This window comes from Taeniopygia guttata, chromosome 14, assembly GCF_048771995.1.
Source record: "Taeniopygia guttata chromosome 14, bTaeGut7.mat, whole genome shotgun sequence".
In the NCBI taxonomy this organism is placed as follows: Eukaryota; Metazoa; Chordata; class Aves; order Passeriformes; family Estrildidae; genus Taeniopygia; species Taeniopygia guttata.
The window spans coordinates 16,250,651-16,273,972 of NC_133039.1; the positions used below are offsets into that span (position 1 = coordinate 16,250,651).

The following is a 23,322-nucleotide window of genomic DNA, read 5'->3' on the forward strand; positions in this document are numbered from 1 at the left end:
TGGGAGAGCTGGCGGTTTTCACTTGGAGAAGAGAAGGCTCCAGAGAGACCTCAGAGTCCTTTCCAGGGCCTAAGGGGGCTCCAGGAGAGCTGGACTTTGGACAAAGGCCTGGAGGGACAGGACAAGGGGGAATGGTGTCCCACTGCGAGAGGGCATGGTTAAATGAGATACTGGGAAAAAATTCTTGTCCATGAAGGTGGGGAGGCCTTGGCACCGGTTGCCCAGAGCAGCTTTGGCTGGAAGTATCCAAGGCCAGGTTGGATGGGGCTTAAAGGAACTTGGGATAGTAGAAGGTGTCCCTACCCACGGCAGGGAGTTGAAACAAGGTGGTCTTTAAGGTCCCTTCCAACCCGAATAATTGAAGAATTCTATGACATGGGGAATAACACATGCTGTTTTCTCTACTCAGTGTGTCCCCTGATTCAGCCAATGGTGAACAGATGGGTATTGATTGCAATAATCTGAGGTGCTCAATATTTCAAAGATAAATGTTCGAGTTTAAATGTTGCCAAGTAACAAAATTCCTTCTGGTTTTTTGCTTCCAACAACAGCCCAACACAGGGGATTGTGAACAAAGCATTTGGCATCAACACAGACTCCCTATACCATGAACTTTCCACAGCAGGGTCTGAGGTCATTGGAGATGTTGATGAAGGAGCAGATCTGCTAGGTAAAACCTTGTTAGAACCATTCTATTTTCTCTGGTACAATGACTCTATATTAAACTTCTAGAAACATTTGAATTCTCTTTTTATTTCAGAACTTGGATGTTTAGCTTTTTTAAGAATGCATGGCAATTGAGATACATGTGATAGAAGCATGTACCTGCAGTACAGTAATGATTATTTAGAAAATAATCTCAGCTGTTGGATAACTTTTATTTGGGTTGTCTTTAGTGCATAAGTTATTTTGCTACAGGATTCTCCCACAAAAATAATTTGGAGACAAAATTTTCTTCTTTATCTTCTGGCTGAAAATTTCTGCCCCCCCCCCCCCCCCAAAATAATTTTATACTGAGAAAAAAAAATTGTTTGAAATTTGTAAGAAAGTAACTGATTTGGTTAAGTTTTTGATGTTTAAATGATGTGGAAATATTATGGTCTGTAATGCAGTATTTACTGTTTTGCAGTCAGCCTAAGAGATGTAATAATTCACTTTTTAAGCTGATTTTGAAGGTGTTTGTAATACCTGTAGCCAGGCTATGTTCTATGTTCCTGACTGGGACCCTGCAGCAGTCAGAGAAGCAGCTTTGCCTCAGGGAGCACTCTGAGCCCTCTCCATACTTTTTCTATTGGATTCCTGAGTATCTAGATCTTGTTTTTTGACAGAAGTTAGAAGTGTTCTTAATACCTGCTGCTTTCCTGCATGAGGGCAGTACAAGGGTCTTTGAATACTCAGGTGACATGGGCAGCTGATAGAGTTTGTAACAGTGCAGCTCATTTTCTATGTTACTGCTTGCTTTAAGGAGCCTTAGGGCACATGAGGACTCCAGAAACAAGGTGTTATGTGTACTTAGTGGTGAGATCTGATCTTGAAGCGAACATTCTGTTGATTACTGATATAGATCTGCTTATGAATAATCTTGTAAGTTTGATTCTGTGTATGTGTCCAGAAAAGAATGAGCTAAAATGTGTCATACAGACTTTCAGCAGCTAGCCTTTGCTCAAATTATGAAGGTACTTGTATTAGCTTGGATATGTCTTGTATCAGGAGCCTTAAAAAGTATATGTTTCTGCAGCGGGGATAGATTTTTCCCTATTAAACAAAAACTTAACCTTGAAGATGTGGACTGAAAACTGGAGAAGAGTTAATAAATTCTTGTTTGATGAAAGACAAGTATCTGTGAAATTGTACTACTATTGCCAAAAGTGTGAGAGGAATTAAGAACATGAACCAGACCATCATGAGAATGCTCGCAATGGCTTTTTGATATGAGTAGGTTTGGGTTGTTTTTTTTTTTTTTTAAATCACGCAGCATATATGAGAGCCCTCGTGGCATTGCCTAAAGCATAAAATCATATATTGCTTCACTTTCAACTCAAAATTGCCAGAATAAAAAAAAAAATCTGCAGAAGACTCAGTATGAACACACAGCCTTTCTCTGCCTGCAATGGGAGCCAGTCTGTGCAGATATTTACAAAATTAAGAATTTTGAAGGAAAAGCAAGATTTCCAGGTTTGAGAATCCCCTGGACACTAGTAGCCATTTGCAGAAGGGCTGGGGCTCATGCTTAAAGGGAAGCTTGACAGTAAGAACTACATGTGATGGTTAAAGCTGTGGAATGAATTTTACTTAGCCAGCTTCATACATTATCAGGAGCTCTCTTCCTAGCAGAATCAAAACATTAAAACCATGGATAATCTTGCCATTGACTATCTGTTTTGCCTTGGTCCTCGTGTCCACTCCTTCTTCATCAAGGAGTATTCAGTTGATTCTGTGGCTCTATCTACTAATCACTGTGCCAACTGCTGCTTTCCTTCTCCCCCCAGAATGGCTGGGGTATCAGATATTATTGGCTTGGAAGAGTTACTATTCTTGAAAATTAATTATTTGATGTATAAACAGCTTCAGACAACATGCTTCCCACTTTGGAAGCCTGCCTTCTGAAAAGCCACTTCCCCTTGGGATTACCCTGTAGCCTGACCCAGTGATCAGCAAGAAATCCAGACTGTTGTTTTCAAAGGGCCAAAGCTTTTTGTTGCCCAAATCTTGCATGGTTGTTCACTACAGTCTTGGATGAAGTCAAAGATGCTTCACCTCCTCCTGCTGTAAGGCTGCCCAAAGACTTCAGTGCTTCAGTGTGGTGAGATGTCAGTTGTCTGGGAGGTACCACTTGCAATGAAATGTACACAGACTTTGTTGAACAGTGCCCATGTAAGCGTGGGCCCTGAAGATCACAGTGTAGTTTCTGAAGACAGCAGCATGGCTTACGAGGAGGGCATTTCTGTGCTCGGACCATTTTCTGGCCTGAGCAGAGCTACAGAGCCCTTTCAGGTGATCCCCTGGTGAGCCGGCAAAATAGGAAGACTGGTTCCTTTTCAAATCTGGGAAATGGACTGTGATGAAATCAGGTATTTCTGTGCCTTTTTTGTGATCAATATTGATCTAATTAATCCTTTTGCTGAGTTCTAGCCACTGCCTTTGGCACATAAGAGTGTTTTTAAAATGAACACAAACATTGCTGGTTGTACAAAGGGAGGAAGCACAGAGAGATCTCATGGGTCATGTCTCAACAATAAATAAAACTGGTACTTTTTTGTCTTTGCACTATAGAAAGCACAAAAGAAAGTCTAGTAAAGATAGACACAAAGGGCTAGATCTTAGGGCTGACAAAATCTGTCAACATAATCCAAAATTTTGCCTTTTTTTGTTAGTTAGAATGTTCTCTCTTTGTGCTGTACCTTTAAATCTCAAGAGACACAGAGGAAATAGTGCTTTATGAACATGATGTAAGGAACAAGATCCACAAGCTGAAAGAGTTCTCTCTAGGTCATATTTGGAGCTTGCTTCTTTCTCTAAATCAAATTCATGAATGACTTTAGGCTCACTTAAGTGAAGAGTTATTACTTTCTCCAGTCTCTCAAAACTTGGCAGTCAATCTGTAAAGAATATTCTCTTTTTTTTTTTGGTCTCAATTCCTTAAAGAAAGGGAAATTTCATTAAAGAGTACCTTAAGAACAGGACTTGTAGAAATTACCCTTGAACACTGGCTGGCAGGCAAGTCTGATTCTGGAATGAAAAATCCCATTTATTCCTGATACATAATTGGCACGCTTCATGTTTTATTATTTTGAATAAAATCCACAAGACATGTGGCTTTCCTCCCGCCTCTAATACTGCTTTACATCCATGGAATTATATAGGAAGTATTCTGGAGAAAAATGGGGAGTGAGAACAATTATTTACTACTGAGCATTGAGGACCAAATTCCCTTATTTCTCCTACAAACTTGGGAGCACTAGTTGGCAGTTTTCCTGCATATTCACTTGTTAATCACAAGTGATCCTGGGTAGGTTCCTGTTGTCCCATCTCCCCTTTTCTCAGTTCTCCCTTGTACCAGATCCCCCTTCTTGCTCTTCCCCATCCCAGGTGTTTCCAGACACAAACGGTCACAGCAGCTCAGGTGTGCTCAGTGGATAGGTCCTTTTACTGAGGGTGGTGATGGTGGTGAGCTGATTGCTCAGAGAAGCTGTGGCTGCTTCATCCCTAGAGGTGTCCATGGTCAAGTTAGAGGGGACTTGGAGCACCCTGGGATAGTGGAAAGTGTCCCTGCCCATGGGAGGGGGTGGAACTGGATGATCATTCTGACCCAAACCGTTCTGTGATTCAGGTATAGGATAACCAACTATATTTGTTTTGGAAATTAAAGAGCGAGGGGGCCTGTTGTAAAGACAGAAATGCAGTGTTATTAGAGATAAGTTTATATACAGTGTTGTGTACAGAAGTGGAAATGAGATTATCAAACTAAGTCCCAGTGCTACACTGTACAAAAAAAAGGTTTAAATGCAACCATTTGTCTTTTGCAAGCTGAAATGTCACTGAAGAGCGCAGTTACGGTCAGAGGATATAGCTGTTAAAATTGCAAGGTGAGGGGAAGTGAGAGGTAGTGGGAATGAGCTGTTATGCATTTCGTGGTAGATGATTAAATAAAGATGTTTTATAAAAAGGTTTTCCCAGTACAGGAAGATCCGTTTGCCTCAGCTCCAGATCTGGAGATAGCTGAGGTGTGTGGTTGCAATTTTACCATGGGTAACCTTTCCTTGGGTTTTTTTTCTGTCCTATATGTAGAGTCATGGCATCAACAGCTATGGCAGGTCCTGTCCTTAGTATTTCATGCCTTTTGACATTGAAATGGCTGAATCATTGTTAATTTTTTTTGAACAAAATTTTGGTTTTGTTGGTTTTAGTCACTGATGGATCCTTTTTCACTTCCTTTTTCCCTTGTCTCTCCGTGCTTCGCTGGACATGGCGCATAGGGGAGTTCTCAGGTGTGTATCTCCTGCTCAGTTCTCCTTGTTTCTTTTTTTCTGGTTGAGGTCGGATGATGTGGCATACACATGTGATACTCCCCTGCTCTTGTCCAAACACGGTTGGCTTTGCAGACTTCTCCCACCTTGCCTTGCTTGATTGCCTCACACTGATGGGTCCCTGCAGCAGGAGGTCCCTTCTCTGCTCACGTTCCTGCTACCCTTCAACCCACTTTCTCTTCTTTGGCTTTGGGCAGGTTTGCTCCACAGTGTTGTACTAGCCTGTCACTCAAAGGTCTTGGAGCTCAAAGGGCTTTTTATCTGCCAGGAAGGGTACTTGTAGCAGAGGTCGGGTGGACACAGACTGAGTGAGGGTCCCACTGTCCTCTCCATGGCCTGTGCTGTAGGGAGTCCCTCCATGTGCCAGTGGCTGTGGGGGGTTACCTGGTGCAAAGCAACCCTCTTCGGGTATTGTGGTAGTGTCGTTAAAGACACTTTTGTGATGGGTTAGAGTGGCAAAGCCTCTGTCTTTGGTGGAAACTTTGCCTTTCTGTCTCAGGAGCTGAGTGATGGCTCTATCCATTGCTGGGGGAGGTTGCTCACTGCCCTAGGGCCATGCTCTGCCATCAGGTTTGCACCTGCTTATAAAACACACTTGGGCCCTGATGCAATTTCAGTTGAAGTCAAGGGAATCTGTCTTGATTACAGTGAAAACTGGGTAAAATTTGCCTTGTAGTTAAGGTGATGACCTGGCAGCTGCATTAGCGTCATGCGCCAACCAGCTCTGCCATGTCCCTGTGCCCGGCACTGCTCAGTGACAATAAGGACATCCAAGAAGGGACAGCGTCATCCCTTCTTTTCGTTCAAACTGGTTTTACTGTAAGCCACATTTTGTGTGAACATTCCTCAGAAAACCTCCCAGTGAAGTTGTGTTGGAGTTTGTTGCAGTGTGGAGGTGGATTTGGGCCTTTTTAGGCCAGATGAAAGCTTGGATACTCAGCCCCACTTTTGTGTTTTTCCCCCTGCTACTGTCCTTTCTTCACCCTCTTCATAATATCTATTGACCTGCCTTTGTTGTGGTGATGGGAAACTCAAGGATGTATCATACAGGGAAAATGATGAGGATGAGGGAAGCAGATGAGGTCATCTCAAGCTTATCCTGACATCTGTTGTGATAGGACAAGGGGTGATGGTTTAAACAAAAGAGGGGAGATTTAGATTAGATATAAGAAATTTTTTTTTTTGCAGTTGGAGTCATAAGGCCCTGGCACAGGCTGCCCAGAGAAACTTGGACTGCTTCATCCCTTGGTGTGTTCAAGGCCAGGTTGAGTGGGGCTTAGAGAAGTGTGATCTAGTGGGAGGTATCCTTGCCCATGGCAGGAGACTGGAAATGGATGAATTTTAAAGGTCTCTTTCAACCCAAACCATTCTGTGACACTCTAAAGTAAAGTACCTGTTAGGTCAGGCTGCAACAGAATGAGATAACTTTGAACCAAGCATCATGTGTACTGGCACCACACACTATACATGTGCTGACAAGCTGCTCTGTTTGCTGTTTACAGACTGGTACTTAATGGCTGCTGTTTTTCTCTTCCTTTCTTCCCCTTTGTCCCCATTTCTTTCTGTTCCCTTTCTCGTATGGGATGGCTCTCATAGTACGGGATGATTTCTTTGGTAAGGCAAAGGCCTTTTTACTTTCCTTTTCATTTCTTTTCTCCTTTTCCTTTTCCTTTTTTCTCTTTTCTCTCTTTTCTCTTTTCTCTCTTTTCTCTTTTCTCTTTTTTCTTTTCTCTTTTCTCTTTTCTCTTTTCTCTTTTCTTTTTTCTTTTTTTCTGCACCCCTTTTATCCACTCATCATCCATCCATATGTCTTGCATCACCTTGGTTTGGTTTTTTGTGGTGATGGCAGCACCTCTCCAAGAAGCAGGATGCAGCTGCTCTGTAGAGGTGGTTTGGGGATTCTGGTCTGTTTCATTGTAGTTGATTATCCACTTTGATGCTTCACTCTTTGCCTGGCTGTGGGAGGAATAGGTGCTCTGCTGGACGGGGCTTTGCCCGGACCTCACCTCCCTTTGTTCCACACCCCAAAGGATTGAAAACTGAAAGTTTTCTTCCCATGAGCAGAGCTGTCCCATTACAGCCTGTGCAAGATGATCTTGTGGTGCGATTCCATGGCTCTGGGAGGCTTCCTTTTGTTCTTTTTTCCTAGAGGAGCCTTTCTGACCTCTAGATAGTTAAGGCATTGAGCTGTCACTGCATCACACACAAGTAGAAGCTGTGGTGAAAGATACTGATGGAATGCTGTGTGGCCTTTAGTTCTGGCATGATGGCTCACCCTTTTCTCCAGAATTTTTCTCTCACAAAAACAGCTACAGAGAGGGATGTATGACTCAAGAATATGAAGGAAAAAGATCTAATCCAAATAAGATGAGAATGAGCTCTTCCCTCTGTGTTCTTTAGCTCCTTTAATGGTCTTTTGCCAATGTACTGCCTTATAGGCTAAATATTTAATTGATTATTTGTAGAATCACTAAAAATAAGTAAGAAAAAAATTCAGTAAAGAGAGGACTTCTGGGTCTTCTGACCAGTATGTGGCATGTCACAAAAAAAAAAAAAAAAAAAAAACAAAAAACCAACAAAAAACAAGGGCTTAGATCCTGCACCTTACCAACCCAAAATACACTGTAGTTTGCATTGAAATTAGTGTTTCCCACTTTTATGCTGTTGGAATGTTCTTGGACACACATTGGCCTGAAACATCAAAGTGATTAATTATCTGCCACTAATTTTTCAAAAGTTCCATGAAAATGCTGCTTCTTACTAATTCTTGCAGGGAATTTCCTTTTGTCATCATAAATTCATCCCATTTAACTGTGGGAAGAGGATCTGTGTGTTGGAGTGTTTTGCTGTATTCTCACTTCTCATACGCTGTCATGTTCCTCTAACTTCCATTTAATTCAAGTTTGTGTTGTTTTTGTTTTCTGCAAATACAAATTATTCAGCAAATGATGTATCATGAAGACTGTTGATGTCTTTGCTGTGAAGGAAGAGAGAGTTCAGAGGGCAGAACAAATACTGATTGTGGGGAGACTTCTTCATGCTCTGGGACCTGTGGTGAGATATGAGCTGCACCCCTCAGCACTGTCCTCCAACAGGGAGAGGCCTCTCTGCCTTCAGCTCTCAGGTGTCCTCTGTTCCTCACTATAAGACAAAGACCCTGGGACTCAGCAAGTCCCTGGCAGCAGGAAACAATCCAGATGTGCTTTTGGTCCCTAAATTTCATTGGTTTATGAAATACTGAATTCAACCTTCACTCTTAGCACCAGGTGTGTCAGTGTTCTTGTAAACCAGTCTGCAGATTGCAGCTCTACATGAATGCGCAAGTGCAGAGTGTCTGCTGTAATGTTGAATGTGGGTAGAACCGAGACTTCACATTTTAAACATCTGTGAGAAAGCTATTAGAGCTAGATATAGCAAGGGACAATCTGCAGTCCTATTAAAATTGCTCAAGTAGAAGGTCAATAATGGGGAAGTCTTTCATGTGCATAAAACTCGTCACAACCATGATCCCAAATCATGCAAACAGAAACTTTGGCTTATACTAAGAAAGGAAGGAAATCACTAGTGTGCAGGACAGCAACTTGGACAGTGTTCTGCTATCCTCTGTGAAAAACCCATAAACTCTACCTTCATTCTGTATGAGGAATGATAAAAATTGTTTGTAATAGCTCATGGCTGAACCAGGAGTTACTGCCTTGACTTCCCCTCTGTCCCTCTCAAAGAGGTCTATGAAGGTTGGGATGAGAAGCTAGATCTGAGTTTGGACTCTCTAGAGGACACATTGGTGTCTTTGCTGTTTGGTCATTCAGGTAGAGACACTCCACTTTCCACACAGGACACAGGAATCTAGGGAAGCCTAACAAACGTGATGTCTTTTCCTCAAGCATAAGTTAGGCTGTGCCACAAAAACTGCATGTTTCTGGGAGAGCAGGTGAAAACTGCCTGGCCTTTCTTTTCAGGAATGGGCAAAGAAGTGGGCAATCTACTGTTGGAGAACTCTCAGCTGCTGGAGACCAAGTAAGGAACTGTTGCATGCTCTGACCTACCTGCCTGGTTATTTACAAGATGTCACCTTGGAGTAGGTCTTGGCCAAAACTCCTGCCTCACTTTTTTATTTAACTGGTTGTCCTGAATACTTGTTCCTTCACTTTTAGAAGAATTGCTCTCCTGAGCTGTTTCCTAGCTGTTTCCTTTCTGCAGACACTTGGATAAAGCCTCTAGGCATGTGCTAGTAGGGCCTGATGCCATCTGAGATCAGTTGCAAGTTTTAAATTAATGGGAGTTGATGTGTTGGTCTGAGCCTCTGTGAGGATGTTGCTGATAATAAGGTTTTATTTGCAAGGTTTATTATTAGGAAAAAAAGAATTGTCACTGTTGAGTTCTTAAATATTTTGTAGTTGATGGAGGAGAAGCAGAGAATGTAATAGAGTTGGTTTTTGAGAAAAGCTGGCAAACCAGCTATTAAAGTTGAGGAGCTGGGAAGAGGAAGGCCAAGTACTCGCAGGGGAGAGCTGGAGAACCTACTGTGATGAGAAGTTACCGATTTTATAAATTTAAGCTGTTTCGGAGCTGATTGGAAATGCATATTTCTGTTGCCATCGTCTGCAGTTATCCTCAATTGCAGATGACAGCAATTCTGAAAGGTGTATTTCAGACTTCCATTCTGTCAAAAATAGATAGGTTGCTCTACACATGCCTTTTTCAGTGTTCTGCCATCTTCTGAAGGAGAGGTTGGTTTGTTAGTCAGGATACAGGAATGGACAAACATCGTCCTGAACAATTATGGCAACTTCTCTGTTCTTCTGCAGCTCCATCTTCCCAGAGTTTAATTTCCCTTGAGTCATAGCTGGACTGAATTGTTAAACACACTTGTTTCAACTCTCCTACAAGTGTCTGTGACTTTAGTTAAGGGTCTCTTTTATGGACAACTGCTAGTTCTGGGCATTTTTGCTTATTGTCCCTTTCGCACCTTTAAGAAATGCTTTGAACATTGTGAAGAATGATTTGATTGCCAAGGTGGACCAGCTGTCTGGGGAGCAGGAGGTGCTGAAGGGAGAACTGGAAGCAACAAAGCAGGCCAAAGCCAAAATAGAAACCAGAGTCAAGGAGCTGGAGGAGGAGCTAAAGAGGTGAGTGATTATGCCCCTGCCCCAAGGAACTGGGAGTGAAGAGTGGTCAACCCACCTCTTATGTTTTATTCTGTTTCACTTCTTTGGATTAGCATTGGCATTCAAAGGCACTTTAGAGAGCACAGGAAGGCAGGATTAGGATTCTGAAGAAGCAAGTTCAAATCCAGGTTCCCTGGAGTGGAAAAATTAAGGGTGTAAATTTGCGATTAAAAGCCAACCAACCAAGAATAACAACCAAAACCACCCAAAGAAAGGGAGTTTCAAGACCAGTAGTTTTGAAGGAAACTTCCAAGAACTTGATCCACCTAGTAGCCAGGATAGCTCTGAGAGAAGTGAATGCCCATTCATTTACTGAAAGAGTTCATACAGAGTTACACAAGAAATATTTAAATGCTTATATCAGTAATTGTTTCATTGCTCATGTGAAGAGTAAGAAGAGGCAGAAGAGATTCTGAAGTCTGATACAGGAACATGCCACTTTTTATCTTCCTTTCAAACCAGAGAAACAAGCCTAATCGCTCAGCAGAGCCTGGGATGGTTTTGCATCCATACACACAAAGCTGCCTCCTGAAGCTCAGAGTAGAACAGTTCCATTGTGGCTGGCTGTGCATGACTGCAGGTGCCCAGGGCAGAAGACAGAATTTGTTCTCCAGCTGGAATCTAGAAGGTTCTGTAGTCTGAGCTCAAAATCACCAAGAATAACACAGACTGGTCTCTTTATTGTTCAGAATGTCTGAAATGAAAGTAGTCTTGCAAGCAGGGAGATTTTTTAAAGTGCCTTTTGTAATGCCTCACTTAAATATTTCCAGTATTTTTTTTCAGAGTTTGGTGTTCTTTACCATTTTGGCAAACTGTTCACGTTAGGGGCTTTTTTCACTGTATTGAATCACAAAGAATCAGAGAATCTACTGAAACCAGAAGCAGTCCAGCAGAAGCATTTAAGCCAGCATTTTCCCTGTTGAAAATGCCTCAGTTCTCATCAAATATTTGAATGCAGATGCTGGTTCAGAAACAGAAACTGGCTGGATTCTTCCAGTAGTCAGTATTTTGGTGCTCACAACAAATGTTTGAAAGAAAAGGGGTGAGGTCAGTGAAGCTGTTCAGAGTAATGTGCTGGAAGAGGGAGGGAAAATGCCAGAGAAGCATCTCAGCATTTGTACACTTGGTACACATGGTGATGCATGCAGCTAAACTTCCCATAGCTGGTTCTCTTCGCAAAGCCAGCCATGGTGTCATGTGCTGTTTTGATCCCTTTCTTCCTGTTTCCTAGAGTGAAATCTGAAGCAATTGTTGCCCGTCGAGAGCCCAAAGAGGAGGTGGAGGATGTAAGCAGCTATCTCTGTACAGAATTGGTATATGACATTACTAAAATGCCTGTGGGGAAAGGGGTTGATTTACTTACCTGTATTGCTTCATGTATATGAATTGTAAGATGCAGATTGATGTGCCTTCGTTAGCAATAAGGGCAAGGGTGGTGAATGGGTTGTGGGTGATGAGCATGAAATCCCTTTATACAACTTTCAAACCAGAATCTGGCACAGAAGAGCAGCTAACCCAGTGGCAGTACCACTGTACAGGATGAAGTTTCTGCAGCTGGATGCTAGAGCACTGCCCTGCTCAATACCATCCTAATTTAGAATTAAAATCTAATGTACAGTGGGGATTCTCTCATGGTGTTATGACTGTCAGGCTTCTCCAGAAGAGCCTGTCCCCCTGTACGCAGTGAAGATGTAGCTGTGAGGACACCATGCAGTGAAATCCAGTTTACACAGCCAGCTTTGCAACAGTGATTACCACCATGTCTTAGTGCTGCGTTTTTCTTGTTGATACTTTTCCATAAGCCAGTATTGCCTGTTACACCATACGGGCAGAGAAGGCTCTTGGGCTGTTCTTATAGGACAGCTCTTGAAACTGTTTTGGCTGGCATAGAGGCTGTTCAACAAAGACCAACTGTAGCTGAAAAAAAAAAGGCATATCAAGCAGTAACAAGATTTTCCTTGTAAGTGTCCCTGCTAGGACAGGGAATTCAATACATTTGTTTATGTCATGTTACTGTTTTCTTTCTTACACTTACACAACGTAACAGAGCTGGTTTGGTTTTAGCCTAGATCTCTTGACTTACTTGGAGTGAATTTAATTTGTTGAGAATTTAGATAGATGGGAACATTTTCAAGTTGTGCTCATGAGCTGCTGAAGAGAGTTGATTTGTTTTCAGCTGGATGGACAGGAGAGGTCTGGTTTCTTTTATAATCTAAAACATAAGTGATAAATTCCTTTTTGTTTATATAGTTCTTGTTTTGACTAATCGTACAGATTTGGTTCAAAGTCCAGGGAAGCTATAGAGGGACTCGGTCAATTTGTGCTGTTCCAGCTCTCAGCAGCACTTACCAGCCAGGCTGAGTTTGGGAATTGCCACAGTCTAGCACAACCCTGTGCCACCTCCTAGTAAGGAGTTCCCAAAACCCTTGCAGTCTTTATTTTGGGCAGATATTTTTTTAGTCATGTTGTTCTCATTTTCCACTCTTCAAAGAGACAAAACAGACTTTCACTCATTTTGTTTCCAACCCAAAGCTGCCTATGCCCTCATTGGAAGGTCATTTTATGTCACCAAAGAGGAAAAGGCGTTTCCTTAGTTCTCTGTATCCTACTTTACTATCTGTACTAACAGAACATCTCCTTGCAGTCCTCCTGAGGGGGCAGGTGGCATTATGTGGTGCTACCTGCTGCTTGTGACTGGCTTTCCTACTGAATTAAATCTTTGGTTTCCAAATTTCTGGACCAACAGACCACTGTGAATTCTTACCATTCCTTGCAGACTATCAAACCACCTTGCTGACAACAGTCCCACACTGGGGTCTGTGTATGTGAGGTCTACATGTGCAAGTTGGTGGTGATTCTCATTCTTGTTTCTGTGTGTTTGCTGAACACCCAGAGGTCTATGGCCATAGTTTGGCGCTCACTATCTGAATTAGTTCCTCATATGGGGAAATAGGGGTGAAATCAAACATGGTAGGAGAAGAACTAACAAATATGTGTCTGTCCCCTGACTTGCCCGGTACTAACCTCAATCCCATTCCATCTTTTGTTGGCTGAAGCAGTGCTCCTCCCCTCTGCAGGACAACATTCCCATTGCCCAGCGCCGACGCTTCACCCGTGTGGAGATGGCCCGGGTCCTGATGGAGCGCAACCAGTACAAGGAGAGGCTGATGGAGCTCCAAGAGGCTGTCAGGTGGACAGAGATGATCAGGTGAGGCTGGATGTTGGGTAACATTCCTGTTTAGGACAGAACCTATTCATGTTTTACCCTGTGGTCAATGCAACCCTTACCAACACAGGTTTGAGAAGTACTGGGAGTTTTCCAGACTCTAGATGCATCGCTCCTAACACCAATTCTTTCTCTCTTGTTCCTGAACCTCCGCTGCAAATATCATGTTGCTGCCATTATTTGGAGACACTGGACAGTTGTTTGTCTTGCTTGTTTCTTGTGTGCTTATTAATCTGGGAGAAGCTCTAGGGAGGAGTATTCCTTCTGATTGATGAGCTCTAAAGGCTTGAAGTGACTCTAATGCTAGGTTCTGTAGTTCCCACACTGTCTGTGGCAGACAGAGAGTTGGTAATCACATTAAACACACTTACTTGCCTTTTACATCAGCCTTGATACTTGAAGTGATTGGGTATGCTTGCATTGAAGACCGTGGCATGTCCCTTTCCCTGGTGTCTTTTGAAACACGTCAGAATGAATTCTGACTTTCAACATGGCCTTCTTGATGGAAATGACCTGATGCTTGGCAGAGATGCAGAAATTAACTTGGTTCTGCTGTGTTTGTCCATAGAGCTTCCCGTGAGCACCCATCCGTGCAGGAGAAGAAGAAATCCACCATTTGGCAGTTGTAAGTTGTTTGGTGGTTCATGCAAGATTAAGAAAATGAGGAGTCTTGCCATTTCTACTTCAGACAACAACTTAGTAGACTGACATTACTGTCATATAGAAGTGTTGTTGGCTTAACCCTTTTGCCTTCAAGGGCTTCCTTTGTCCTTAGTGAAGTTAGAATCAGATCTGACCATGCACATTGATTTTGTTTCACAAGCTGAAAAAATTAATGAGTATCCTGGAATGGAAACTTGCATACTTCTGTCCTGATTTAGGAGGGCATACTCACAGTCAGTTGTAATAAAGGGCTGTTTTCAGGAGGTGCCTATTTCTGGAAGCTAAAAACATCTTATGCCAATCAAACCAAGGATGTAGGTCTGGGTGTGAAGTAGAGCAGTTTTTGTTACAGGCTTACAGCCTTTGATCCCAATCTCTTGCTTCCCCTTTTGTGTATCTATGGGGCCTGTCTCCTCAGGCACCTTTTCTCTTACTTGTTACCCTTTTTCTGTCCCTAGCTTCAGCCGTCTGTTCAGCTCTTCCTCCAGTCCTCCACCAGCAAAGAGGACCTACCCCTCTCTGAATATTCACTACAAGTCTCCCACCACGGCGGGGTTCAGCCAGCGGCGCAGCCACACCATGTGTCAGATCTCCTCTGGCAGCCGCACCCTCGAGTTCTTCCCTGACGAGTGAGTTGCAGGGTTGTGTGCCAAGCCAGGCTCCCCGGCAGCTCTCCTGAATAACATCAGTTTGAAATAAGCTGTTTTCCACTTTGGAAACAGTCTGTGTTATGTTAGTATGTCTCTGTTCTCTGTGGTTTATCCTCCTGAGCTTTCACTCATCAGTTGGGTTCAGCAAACCTTGTCCTCCCAAATACACAGTATCCATGTCTTTTCAGGTCATGATGGATCATCTCAGCAGGGACCACAGGAGCTCAAGGTGGCCTCACTTTAGTTCTGCACTTATATTTGCAGACCGGGATGGAATGAAGGAGGGTTTTTGTGGTGGAGTGTGATGGCAGCATCAGGACAAAGGGATGAAATGTCTGCACAATCCTTTTAACAAGGGGTTTAAGTGAAGATAAAAGTTCTCTCCACAGCACATTTAAGTTCCAGTACTTGGTTTTAATCTTAACCATGCTAAAAATGAGCCTCTGGGTATTGCTACTATAGTCTTACCCAAATTCTTTGTGTTGCTGACATGAAGGGAGAAAACTCTTCAGTGATTTACATGACTTCATAATGTGTTCTGCCATTGCAAAGGTTGTTTGGTTTCACATGGGGTGTGTTTTTGTGGAAGGACTTTGGAGAATGTGGCGGTAAAGTAGAATAACTTCTACAATAAAAAGGATTTGTTGAAAAGACACTGGATCTTGTAGAAGGGTAAATTTAAACTTTTTAGATACCCACTGCCCTTATTCCGTCTTTTTCTCTGACGACATCTCACAGTCATGCTGTGGTGTCCGAGTACTTCTCAGCAGTGTTTTACATAATGGGGGTGCCCACAGGATTAAATTTTTCTGCTGATGTTGCTTGTACCCCAGAATGATACCTTAAAAACCTTTTGAGAGCTAGAGCTGACAAACAGCATTTGTTTATGTTAAAACATGTCTAAAAACTCATGCATCAATTTTTGGTTTAACCTTTGCCAGTGTAAATCTGGAGTTGTTATGTTGGACCCAGAAGTTACTGCACATTTTCCTTGTCTGCAGACAAAGCTTAAAAATGGACAGAAAAATCTATAGTTGACTATAATGAGGAGAGAAAGAACTGAAAGTGCCTTCCTGATGGAGACATTAGATTTGTAAATTGTAACAGCTTAGCAAAAATTGGTGAGATCTCCTAGTTAGGTTTTAGAGAAGGATTATTCTCTGTTTCTGAAGGGCTCTTGGAACATCATAAAGAGGTGATGACAATGACTTGCTCAGGTGACAGGTCAGAACTGCCTGTGTCTGCTTCTCAATGGAGTTTTTCTGTCTCTGGCTCCCTACATCTCTTTTCACAGCTGGATTTGGTTTGCTGTGTATGCCCTCCCTGATACTGGCCACACTCCCTTCACCCTCAGCTCCTCTCTTAACCATCAGGTGGGTGATGCTGTGCTTCTCTCCTCAGTGACTGCACGTCCTCGGCACGCCGTGAGCAGAAGCGAGAGCAGTACCGGCAGGTCCGGGAGCACGTGCGGAATGATGATGGGCGGTTGCAGGCCTGTGGCTGGAGCCTCCCAGCCAAGTACAAGCAGGTAAGGACCATGCTCTGGACAGGCTGAGTGGAAGGTGACTTTACTCATTAACTGAGTACCTTAGTCATTAACTATTTAATTTAGAGGTACCATGTGCATGTTTTGTTTGTATGATAATTGTATGCACAGACCAAATTAATGTTCTGTATATCTCCACCAAAGTCAATGGAGGGACATTGCTCTGCATGAAAGTACTGAAATTGAAAAGTACCCTAAACCAGAGTCCAGTTCTTTTAAAAAAAAAATCCTTTGTTATAATTGGGCTGGAACATTAGTTATTTCATTTATACTTTGAGAACTTTAACAGTTATTTAGTATGAAAAAGAAATGCAGTTTATGCCCACTTCTTCCCATCAGTAACACAAAATCAAAAAACATCAGCCTCATTTGTTGGCTTGTGACAGACACATTTAACTGGTCGGAGACCTCCTGAAAAGGAGAAGCCTGGCAGGATGGCTTGGAGGTTTCAGACCATAGAGTCATTAAGTTTGGAAAAGACCTTTAAGATCATCAAGTCCAGCTGTCATGATGGAAGGGAATGCTAGTGTCCTGACTCTTTGCAGGGAGCATCCTTTCTCTGCCAGCAGGGCAATGTATAGCCTTTGTTGGCCATCACTGGGGCACTAACGATTGTGAGATGGTCTGTTGGGTGTGCTGCTCCTCTCCCCTTAAGGACTCTGTTTCACACAAGATGTGATAGGAAGCCTCAGCAGCAGCCACCTCTGGTTGGTTCTGTCATGCTGATTCCATCTCTCTTGCTATATCCCGGCGTTTGCAGCTTTATACTGTCTTTTTGTCTTCTCTACCCCTAGCTGAGTCCCAATGGTGGTCAGGAAGACACTCGTATGAAAAATGTCCCTGTGCCTGTATATTGTCGCCCACTAGTAGAGAAGGACCCAACTATGAAGGTACGTTGTTTCTGTTTACAATGCAGTCCAGAAAAGGGACATGAAATAAGCAGAGGATTTCGGTCAATAAACCTGGCGTTTTTACAACAATCTCTAATCTTTTGACATTATATATTCCAAATTCTATCTTCCACTTCCTTTTTTTGTATGGTGGTTTGTAGTGAATGTAGGAAAAAGTATTTTAGGACAAAATTCTCAGCTGGTTTGGGTTGCTAGGTCCCCTGCTGCTCCCTGACATCTTCTGCTTTCTTGAGACAATTCATCAACAAGAGCAACATTTTATGCTTCTAATGCTTTTGATAAGACCTCTCAGGGTGTAATGAAAATTGATATAAAATTCATGAAAATGACCAAGTGAAAGTAAAAACACATTTCATCACTCCTTAGATTCTACTGTTGACCAGAATTCACTGGTAACAGGCCAGTATTATCTGGAGTAGATTTTTGTGAAGCCATGTCTATTAATACTAGAATGTTTTGAGTAGAATTGCAGTTGGGCATAAGTGGTTATCTGTGTAGGTGGCAGACTTACCTGCTGGAATTGCTTGTTTTGAAATTGCCTGTTTGTCATTACTTCATTCAGAAATTATTTTTAGAAGTCATCCTGATGGTTAAATTGTAAGAAGATGTTTATGTTGCTGTTTCTACAAGGTTCTGGGTGTGATCTTTAGATAATGTTCTGTGCAGCATCTTTCCTTTAAGGTTTTGGATAAATCTAGTATTTCTGTAGTCCCTTTCCAGGCATTCTCTTAAAAAGCTCCCTGGAAATAATTCATAGGAGGTTAGCTGGGTTTGATTTTCAGAAAACTGCTTATTTGGGAGCTAAACCAGCAGACTGTTTTTCCACACTTCCAGAGATGGGACAGCCACAGGCTTCTCTGGACAACCTCACCCTCACAGGGAAGAATCTCCTTCTAATATCTCATTTAATCTGTCTTCTGTCAGTTTGAACACATTAAACATCTGCCATATCCTGGCTGGCTTTGCTACAGTGACTGAAAAGCAGTGATGTTGCTGTGTAGAGCCTTACCTCCATCAATTCAGATATCTTCTAGTAGAAATCATCAAGATCTGGTGTTTCCAGCTAAATGTTTTAGATGTTTGACATTTGACAGTTCTCCACAAAGGCGCTTAAATTCAAAGCGACCACAGAGCCTGCAGAATTCTTAGTTCAGATTCCTGCTTCTGTTTCTTAGCTGTGGTGTGCAGCTGGAGTAAATCTCTCAGGATGGAGACCTTTGGAACAGGAGCCTGGGAATGGGCAGAAACTAGATCCTGGGCACGATCCCCTCACCTGTGACAGGGAAGTGGAAGGCGAGAGCAACAAAAGTAACCATACATCTCCTGAGAAAAAAAAGGTCAGAAAACAAAGTGGATTTTTTTCCTTCCAATATTTTTTTGTAATTTCATCCCTACTACACCCCTTCTCTCAGTATCTTTGTACTATGCCATAAAATGCTCTTGTACTTGTGGGACAGTGCTGTGGTGTGCTGGCTCTTCTGTAACTTTGGTGTGGTTTGGGATAAATCATCCAGTATAAAGTTTTCCAACTTTTACATTTGAAATGTTTGGAATTTTGAATAAAATCCTAATAATAAGGGCAATTAAGTGCCTGATTGAGGTTGCTAGGAAGATTATATAGCCCTCATCATTGTAAATTAGTAAATACATTCAGGCAAAGCTTTGTTAAAAGAACACAGTCTGTGAGTCCCTTTGGGCCTCTTGAGATTTAATCCAGTTCTGGTTTTTGGTAGTCTTAAGGGATTTTTTGTTTTTTTTCCTGTTCAAAGAACCAAACTGTAATTTGCAGATAATCATAGAATATTGTATGCGTCTTGTTTGTAGAGTTTTTCTCCACACCTTATACTGCTGCCTTATACTCTATCGAGACCAGCTTGCTTTAGCTGATTAGTTGGGTGTATCCCAGACTCATGGCATTCTAGATAACTGAATATTCAGTGATACATTTGTCAGATATCTCAACAGAAAAATTAGTGGCCAAATTGCTCTTGCCCTAAGGAATCAGACAGGCTATTTGGCCCATGCTCTGGAAACTAGTGCAGCAACTTGAATGGAATCAAATTAATAAAAATAAAAATATAACTGATTAGACAACAATATAGAAAAGAAAAATTTCTTCTATAGTTCTACTGTAGAATAGCATATGTAATTTAAAATAAATTACACCATGTGTAAATGTTGCCAAGCACTGTTAAGCTCAGGTTGATCCAAGAGAAGTGCTGATCATGCCCATGCGTGTCTGCTGTCCCGAAGGCAAAGGAGCTCCATGAGGTGGATGCCACATCCAGCCGTGTCTGGATCCTCACTAGCACGCTGTCAACCAGTAAAGTCGTGATAATTGATGCCAACCAGCCTGGCACAGTGGTGGACCAATTCACTGTCTGCAACGCTCACGTGCTCTGCATCTCCAGCATCCCTGGTGAGTGCAGCCCAGGCTGGGGTCTGCACAGGGTCACCTGCCCCACTGAGGAGTAATAGACATCCTCACTTGGGAGCTAACCCCTGGGCTTTGTTGTGTTCTGTAATTGTTCCCCAAAATCATAATCCAGATCTTGCCTTTCTGTGGAGATCCCTCCCTGTTCAGTAAGTCATTCCTTTGGTACACAAAGGGTGTTTTTTGGAAGCAGGAGTGAGCCTTGTTGGGCATGGAAGAGCTCTGTACCTGCCTTGGATACTGGTACTAGGGATGAGGGGATCTGCTGTGGATCAGGCTGGTGATGGATGGTGTGGTGTTTCCCCAGGGTGGTGAGCCCTGAAGCATCAGAATCTCCCATCATTAGGGTGACTTCAGGAGTACATTAAATTAGCAGTGATTGTTTGATTTACATGCGAACCTGTTCTTTGCCTTCAGCGGCCAGTGAGAGTGACTATCCTCCAGGTGAGATCTTCCTGGAGGGGGATGTGAATCCTGAAGAGTCAGCCGGGGCAGATGGTGTCTTGGCAGGGATCACACTGGTGGGCTGTGCAACCCGCTGCAATGTGCCACGAAGCAACTGTTCCTCGCGTGGGGATACACCTGTTCTGGACAAGGGACAGAGTAAGTTTTGGGATGTAAAACGTAGTGACGTATCAATTACAGCTAATCCTGTACAAGCTCATGGTGTTACAGCCACATCTTCATGTCCCCAAGTTAAGCACTTCAGAGGCCTCCAGAATTGTGTTACTACAATATAGGAGTACCAGAGGCCCTTTTGGTACATTTCTTCTTAGAGCTCTCCTTTCTTCTCTTGAGTCACATGCTGCAGCCTGGTTGCAGGAGTCATACAGCTGAGTATTTTGGGCATGTGAGATGTTTGTCCTGCTACAGGTGCTGTTTTTCTGATCGTTTTGTTCCCTGAGTGTTGGGAAGCCAGTTAACCTCACGTGCAAATCATAGTGCTGCCCTTGCTGACTCCATACTGTAGTGACAGCCTTGAAGCCCTGTGCTGTGCTAGTCACAGATTATGCTTCACTTTAAACTAGTGTCTGTTTCCCTTCCAGGCAGAAGATACCTGATGAGCTGCTGTCTCTGTGGCACAGGCTCAGGGCTTGATTGAATTTGGCAAGGAAAGATAAATTAAAGAACTGACAGCCTGATACCTATATAGTTAACTCACCAACTGATTCTTCAGCATGTCTCACATTGTTCATTGTCCTCCAGGTGAGGTGGCTCCTGTCTGCAATGGGAAGATCAACCAGCCTCAGTCTACTGAGGAGGCAACAGAGGCTACGGAAGTACCGGAAAGCAGTGCCAGTGAGGCAGAGCTGACACAGGCCCGGCCTGGGCCCCTCACCGAGCACGTGTTCACAGACCCTGTCCCAGCCCAGGCACCCAGGCACAATGGGTAGGTGAGCTGGGGTCAGAGTAATGGTTCTGTTCTATTACTGATCAGTTCTGTTTTCATAAGCTTTGTGATAAGAGAAGCAGCCTGATCTTCTGATAAAGTGTCAGACTTCTATCAGTTTTGTGCCCAAGCAATTTTACAGATGGGATAACAGGGAATGAAAAAAATGTAATGAAAACAGACGCAGCTCAGCCTGCAACTGACTGAATCAGCTGTTAAAATACAAATATTTGACCTCTCACTATGACCTGCGGTTACGGCAGATCTTGCACAGTACATGTACACTTCATGTTCTTATGGAAGGAGCTTACTGACATGTGTGTAGAAATTATGATTGATTTATTATACTAGTACCTCTGATGTGTTGTAAAAGTAACCAAGAAAGCATATTCACCACTCAAAAAGTTCTTAAGACAAACAAAGCTGATGTGATGGCCTGAAGAATAGGGTAGAAGTCTTGGATACAGATTCTTCCTGAATACCGATGTTGTTCTAAGTAGTTTCTGTTGAAGCTGGAAATGAACAGAGAAACTATTGTTTGTGTAATAGTCTTGCCAAACTCAGGCTCTGTAGATTTGAAATACTTGTTGTTGATAAGGGGAGGAGAAAGGAAATACTGTAAATTGCAGATTTGCAGGTGAAAACTACCAAAGAGGAGGAAGCAATTGGTGTCTTCAAGGGCCCATACCTGTCTGTGAATGCCAGGCTGTGGGCCTTGGTGGGCATTCTGTGCACTACTGCTGCTAAATCTCTAACACTGTTCTTTTGCCTCTTCAGGGAGAATGGGCAGCTGAAGATGGAGCCCAGCACAACACTGCCAGATCAGGAGTCAACCAGGGATGCTGGAACCTGCACCAGTGCTGCCCCCACCATGTGGCTGGGAGCTCAGAATGGCTGGTGTGTTCCCCTTGGGCTGGCAGATCTCTGTGTCACTTCCCTGCTCTGGGCTCTGTTTTTCAAGTCCACACACCTTTTGTTCACTGCTTGTTTCTGGAGAAGATTTCCATTCCTCATTTCATTGCTCAGCTCACCATAGTCTCAGGGATTTAGTATCACTTTCTTACCTCACCTCCACCTTTCCTACCAAAAGGGAAGACTCAAACCTGGGCAGGCTGAAAGTGTGGGGCCTTGCTGCTAACTGTCCCAAATTTGTCCTCTCTCACAGGCTCTATGTGCACTCGGCTGTGTCCAGCTGGAAGAAGTGTCTGCACTCAATAAAGCTGAAGGACTCTGTGCTGAGCCTGGTGTAAGTGTGTGTTCCAAGGGACCTGAAGGAGAAGGTTCAGGGCCTGAGTGATGCTTTAGAGGGGGCTAGCAGCTCTTGGTTGTAGACTTACAGAATCACAGAATGGTTTGGGTTGGAACGGACCTTAAAGATCCTCTTGTTTCAATTCCCTGCTATGAGCAAGGATACCTTCCACTAGACCAGGTTGCTCCAAGCCTGATCCACATTCCCAGCCTTGAACACTTCCAAGGATATGGCAACCACAACTTTTTCTTTGCTTTCCTAAGTGCGTTGTTTTGTGAGAGAAGTTTCCCAAGGTTTTTGTAATGGAAAAGCCTTATACCAACCCATTTTCCTGCTCAGTTGTGGTCCTGACCTGATTCAGTGAATACATGTTTAGCAATATCAGGAGGAAGTAAATGGGGAGAAGAAAGGCAAAATTTCACTGAGAGGAAAATTAGGGGGAATTTGTTGAAATTGATGGTGTTTGTATTGTGAAGAAGAATTCCCTCAACAGAAAACTTACAGATGTGATCTTACTGCAGTGAAGGTAAGAGGTGTGACCTCTTGCAGGATGTTCCTGCAATGCTAAACTGACTGGGAATTCTGGAGACTATGTAAAGATGGTGTGTGTGGTTGGCAGGAAGAGTTTTTGAGTCCCTCATTTCTACTGCATTTTTCATATATTTACTATCCTTATTTCAGGCATGTGAAAGGGAGGGTCCTAGTTGCTCTGGCAGATGGAACACTAGCCATATTCCATCGAGGAGAAGGTAAGAATCAGTGTAATAGAGAAAACAAAATTTGGCTGGAAGTGTAGCAGTGGATTAAATGCTCTTCCAAGGTGAGAAAGTTGCTGGCTGCTGTGGTACAAACTCCGAGTTTAAACACATGGCTGTTATAATTGCTATCCGAAACCATCTCAGGTGTACTCTTAACACCACTTCCTGAATTTTTCTGAAAAAAAATATGTGTATGTACTGTGTAGTACACGTGGAGTAAACATGACACTTTTAGGAATACATATGCTGTGCAGTTGTTTTAAGTACACTTAGTAAATTCAATTTCTGGTCCTCTTCGCT

The 23,322-nt window shown here is 43.0% G+C and overlaps 1 protein-coding gene across 31 annotated transcripts in view; it reads left to right on the forward strand.

Annotated features, from left to right (window-relative positions):
• MAPK8IP3 (mitogen-activated protein kinase 8 interacting protein 3) overlaps positions 1-23,322 on the forward strand; it is a 76,523-nt gene that overhangs the window by 43,848 nt on the left and 9,353 nt on the right. For 10 of the 31 annotated variants that reach the window (XM_030284507.4, XM_030284521.4, XM_030284538.4 and 7 more), the window contains 18 exons: positions 552-670; positions 4,977-4,988; positions 6,624-6,641; positions 8,987-9,044; positions 10,004-10,156; positions 11,427-11,508; positions 13,252-13,403; positions 13,990-14,046; positions 14,543-14,713; positions 16,136-16,262; positions 17,075-17,170; positions 18,367-18,528; positions 19,445-19,610; positions 20,043-20,228; positions 20,832-21,015; positions 21,793-21,912; positions 22,181-22,261; positions 22,946-23,013. In XM_030284507.4, the coding sequence (XP_030140367.1) occupies positions 552-670; positions 4,977-4,988; positions 6,624-6,641; positions 8,987-9,044; positions 10,004-10,156; positions 11,427-11,508; positions 13,252-13,403; positions 13,990-14,046; positions 14,543-14,713; positions 16,136-16,262; positions 17,075-17,170; positions 18,367-18,528; positions 19,445-19,610; positions 20,043-20,228; positions 20,832-21,015; positions 21,793-21,912; positions 22,181-22,261; positions 22,946-23,013 (2,012 nt within the window). The remainder of the gene's footprint in view (positions 1-551; positions 671-4,976; positions 4,989-6,623; positions 6,642-8,986; positions 9,045-10,003; positions 10,157-11,426; positions 11,509-13,251; positions 13,404-13,989; positions 14,047-14,542; positions 14,714-16,135; positions 16,263-17,074; positions 17,171-18,366; positions 18,529-19,444; positions 19,611-20,042; positions 20,229-20,831; positions 21,016-21,792; positions 21,913-22,180; positions 22,262-22,945; positions 23,014-23,322) is intronic. The other 21 variants (XM_030284512.4, XM_030284540.4, XM_030284515.4 and 18 more) reach the window with 12 other exon arrangements.